Below are 5,000 nucleotides of genomic sequence, written 5' to 3'. Positions count from 1 at the left end.
TCGTCAACAATGGTAACCCTGGTGACGCTGGGGTCACCGATGCCAGTACCCCCGTGCGGATTCTTCAGAATGACGTAGAAATCTACATCTGCCTGGTACTGATTGTCGTTGACGATGGGGATAGTGATGGTCTTGCGGTATTCGCTATCGTTGAATATCTGGTTCGGAGAGAGGAAAAAAACAAGAGAAAGATCAGTGATCGTTTTGTTGACATCATTTTAAAGATATTATACTTTAACAACCCTGGTGTCTCCATTATCCGGACAGGTTGCCTGGGGGCAGTTGTTTTCTTTTTTTGATTTTTTTTGTTGTTGTTTGTTTTACTTTAGCTTAGGGACTGATATTATATTTATATATATATTATTATATATATAATATATATATATAATATATATATATATAAACACAAATTCTATTTGAAAGCCCAAGGACATTTCTCGACAGGACAGTCGGAATCGCCTATCTATGTGCGGCTATGTGGTCTAGTGGTATGACACTCGCTTTCGGATCGGAAGGTCCTGGATTCGAGCCTCGCTCGGCGCAAAGTTGAGTCCTTGGAAAAGGCTCCTTACTCATATCCTCTCACCGTGCTCAGGTGTAAATGAGTACCTGGTCGTTAACAGCGTTGCCTCATGTCCCGTCTTAAATGTTAAATGTTGCTGTTGGCCAGAAACCCCTTCTAAAGCGCTTTGAGCACGTTTAGTGGATAATGCCCTATATAAAAGCTCAATTATTATTTTTTTTGAGTAGGAGGAGAGGAGATATATCAAAGAGAGAGAGAGAGAGAGAGAGAGAGAGAGAGAGAGAGAGAGAGAGAGAGGGGTGAGAGATAGAGGGGGGGGGGGGAGAGATAGAGGGGGGAGGGGGGGGGAGTTGTCCTTCATCACTGGAGTCAGAATCAATTCTTTCGACTATCAGTTTGAAAGTCCAAGGACATTAATTCTCTACAAGACTGACGGAATCGCCTATCTATGCTTGTGACAATTCTCTACAAGACTGACGGAATCGCCTTGCTATGCTTGTGACAATTCTCTACAAGACTGACGGAATCGCCTATCTATGCTTGTGACAATTCTCTACAAGACTGACGGAATCGCCTTGCTATGCTTGTGACAATTCTCTACAAGACAACTAGAATCGCCTATCTAGCTATGCTTGTAATCCTTACGAGAGTCCCTTGGGTATATCTGAAATCTTTGCCAGGTTTGGCCGAGCCCTCCCTGGTCTCAAAGTCAACGGAAACAGCTCCTCCTACACTGGCCGAGACACTCGATGGTGTCACAGGGTTGCTTTCCGATTTGGGAGTTGCCATGCCACCATTTCCCACTGCATTCACTGGAACCTTGGAGGAAAGACAAGAGGTAGGTGTTGGGAAAGGTTGCTAAGTGGTGGTAAAGGTCTATATCCGAATTTATGGAAAACTAAACAAACAACCACAACACCAAAACAAAACACAACCAATAAATAAACAACAACAACAACAAAAAGAACTCAAAGAGTGATTTTTTGTATATAAAGAACAAAATTGACGTCACTCAGCTCTTTGTTATTTTTAGACATCCATCACTAGATTATATCAATCTGACTCTATAAATGTTTAAGGTTACACGTAATTTCGTGTGTCTGTACCGTATATTCGACTGGCGGATGTTGTGAGTATTTTGCCTAAATGCATAGGATCAATAGAGAAAAAAAGAGGTAATGATCTGTCGGAATTTATGGGAAATTAAACAAAACAACTTCAACAACAAAGCAAAACAAACAAACAAACAAACAAACAAACAAACAAACAAACAAACAAAAGTGAATTTAAAGAGTGAATTTCGTAAAAAAAACACACTATCATAATCGACAAGTTTTTGTTAAAAGCTAAAATTGCGGGTCCTTTCAATATACGTAGTAAAAGGTGTGTGCCAAAAGATAAAAAAGGCTTTTCGTTTGTAGTAAATGACCTCGTTGGTAGAGGACTTGTTCAACTCTCTCCTTACCAGCCATTTTTAGAATTTCCCCCGAAAATTCACACCCACCCGACACAAAAAATGGACTTTTCCTAATCAAACAAAAAAGTAACAAATGCATTCTATACAGAATATTGATCAGCAGAATGATGTCTGCAGCACAGTGTTTAGTATTTATAGCTGTAATCAAAGCATTTCTTTACATTTTGTGATGTACAAGAGAAATAAGAGTGAGAAAAGTGTCGGTTGTATCGTAACGAATGTGACGATTTTCCTATGGTTGGTAAGGAGAGGGTTAATAAGTAAATGATTGCAACTAGGTTTGTTTTGTTTTGTTTTTCTGATCCCTCTATCCACTCGGGATCTATTCAATCTAGCGGGAATACTTTGCGTCCTATCTATAGGGTAGCAAGCGATTGCCACTGTCAATTTGATACAATAGAAAAATCAGATACCTTCAGATCCGTGAACTTCGTGGTTCATAATATATATTTTAAATCAATAAAACAAAATAACACCAACAGTAATACATCTAACGGTATGAGTTTATGATAGCAATCGGAAGGCTGATTGAGGGGAAGGGGGCGGGGGGTGGAGCAATTTCACTGATTTTTCTTCCAGATTTGTATGGTACTGTATCATATGCATAATATCTTTGGCTTATCTAACTCTTATCCTGCACCTGTGCATATTCATATCTTTTTTTCTATTTTACTTTTATTAGAAATAGAAATGCGGTACTCATAACGTATACAATAATACTCATGAAAATAATAATACTAGTTTAACAAAGACAGGAAACTTACTTGCAATTTTGTTCTTGGTCTGAAATGAATAATAAAAAGCATTATATTATGGATTGAATATAAATGCAATTCTATTCACCTTATTTTTTCTTTCAAACTCAATTGAAAATAAACTTTCACAGAATGTTTACAGATAACGATTTGACGAGATGGCAAATTGGACAATAACTCAGGTTCGTGCCCTGCCTATTACCATCTCATTCTTCTTCTTTAAAAAGAGTCTAAACCTCTATTACAATGAATGCACTTTTCACTGATTCTTTCTCTTAGTACATATCCATCAGAATTGATAATTTTCATGAAAATGATGTTTTGAAGGGCTTTTTTTCTGTTAGTATACAGAACTCACAAATCGTACAACATACATAAACGCAATGAGCCACAACGCCGAGTTACCAGTCCCTTTCATCTTGTTCTTTGTAATAGGCTTCAACAGTAGTGACGTCACTTCCCTCGTAATGAAACATAGTAACTGGTTCTTAATTATCGACGAGCATAACGTGTATCCAGAGGAGAAAAACATTATAAATCTGATCATGTTTTGACTTCTATACATTCTGATCACATGACATGTGAAAAAGTTCTAGCCAGCATGAAGAATGAAAAGTACCGATTTTCTTTGTTAAGAACCAAGTTGCTCGTTGCTATTGAATTCAATTATTATTTGGTCACTAATCAAGGGACTTAATTTGCTCACAAACACACTCACTCAATACTCTTCAACAGTCGTAACGTCATTTCCTTCCTAATGACGCATGGTAACTTAGTAACACTGGCTTTAAACAATCGGAACAATGGCGGACGCCCGTATGAAATATTTCTCCGGCGAGCATAAAGGGTATCCAGAGGAAAAAAACACATACATTTGATCATGTTTTGACCTTTACACATTCTTATCACAAGACATATGAAAAGTTCTAGCCAGCATGAAAAATAAAAAGTAATGATTTTCTTTGTTTAGAACCAAGATGGCCGCCATTGCCGGGCGGCGTGACATCAGACTATTGAATCGTATTGCTCACTTTAAAGTACAGTACTGTGAGCAACGACTATCTTAGCTGGATATGGCATGAATAAGGGTCTCTGGTATTTGCTTTATTTTCATTTTAGTTATTTTATTTTAAGAGGTGGGCAATGGTGACACAGGTTGACAATGAATAATACATCAAAATTGAATTAAAACTACTCAATTCTGAATCTATGTAAAGCAATAATTTTTAAATTTAATTAGATTGACGGGTCTAAAACAGTAAACGTGTCACAAACAGTTAGTGATCTGAATTAAATGTGATTCCACTTGTATAATATGGGAATATTCAATGCAATGTCTAAAAACAAAAAAGGTTGTTGGAATGGAAAGACAATGAATAGGGCGTAAGGAAACAAATTAGTGAATACACAGAAAGGAAGTAAAAGAGTGGGAGAGGGAAGAAAGAAAGAAAGAAAGAAAGAAAGAGAGAGAGAGAGAGAGAGAGGAGAGAAGAGGGAGAAGAGAGGAGAGGAGAGGAGAGAGAGAGAGAGAGAGAGAGAGAGAGAGAAGAGAGAGAGAGAGAGAGAGAGAGAGAGAGAGAGAGAGAGAGAAGAGAGAGAAGAGAGAGAGAGAGAGAGAGAGAGAGAGGAGAGAGAGAGAGGGGAGAGAGAGGAGAGAGAGAGAAAGAGAGAGAGAGAGAGAGAAAGAGAGAGAGAGAGAGAGGGGGGGGGGGTTGTTATAGAAAATGTTACAACAAACACAACAATCAAAACTAATTATTCAACAACAGAAAATGGATATACACTAAAATGAGTAAGTACACTACTACCGAAAAGTGAGTGGAGCAGATGTGGTAACAACAAGAGATGAAGTGAGTAGAAAAGTGCCAGAGGAAAATAGAGAATAAAACATTTTTCGCGGCGGTGGTGGGGTTTGAACCCGCGACCTAATTAGTACGACAACTCCGCCTCCGGCCAGGCGGAGTTGTCGTACCAATTAGGTCGCGGGTTCAAACCACACCACCGCCGCGAAAAAATTTTTATTCTCTATTGTCCTCTGGCACTTTTCTACTCACTTCATCTCTTGTACACTACTACCGTACTCTGAATAAAAGCCTGATGATTTGTAGTTTTGGCCAGAAAACTCATCCTTCAAATATCGATCGATTAAAGTTTCCCTTATCTTATAAAAACACTCTCAAACCTGGGACTTCCGCTTAGTCCCAGGTTTTAGAATCTTTGACAAGATGAGGGTAAATTTAATCGA

General features: G+C 38.3%; 1 protein-coding gene across 4 annotated transcripts in view; it reads right to left on the bottom strand.

Annotated features, from left to right (window-relative positions):
* Positions 1 to 5,000, bottom strand: part of LOC144964411 (sodium/calcium exchanger 2-like) — a 142,247-nt gene that overhangs the window by 12,929 nt on the left and 124,318 nt on the right. For all 4 annotated transcript variants that reach the window (XM_078898631.1, XM_078898633.1, XM_078898634.1 and 1 more), the window contains 3 exons: positions 2,765 to 2,783; positions 1,169 to 1,342; positions 1 to 158 (listed from right to left, as the gene is read on the bottom strand). The exon at positions 1 to 158 is cut by the window's left edge and continues 5 nt beyond it. In XM_078898631.1, the coding sequence (XP_078754757.1) occupies positions 1 to 158; positions 1,169 to 1,342; positions 2,765 to 2,783 (351 nt within the window). The remainder of the gene's footprint in view (positions 159 to 1,168; positions 1,343 to 2,764; positions 2,784 to 5,000) is intronic.

This window comes from Berghia stephanieae, chromosome 2, assembly GCF_034508935.2.
Source record: "Berghia stephanieae isolate SIO BIC M18660-M18661 chromosome 2, UCSD_Bste_1.3, whole genome shotgun sequence".
NCBI classification, from domain to species: domain Eukaryota; kingdom Metazoa; phylum Mollusca; class Gastropoda; order Nudibranchia; family Aeolidiidae; genus Berghia; species Berghia stephanieae.
Note: the sequence above shows the minus strand (reverse complement) of the source record. Positions and strands in the feature narration are given on the sequence as shown.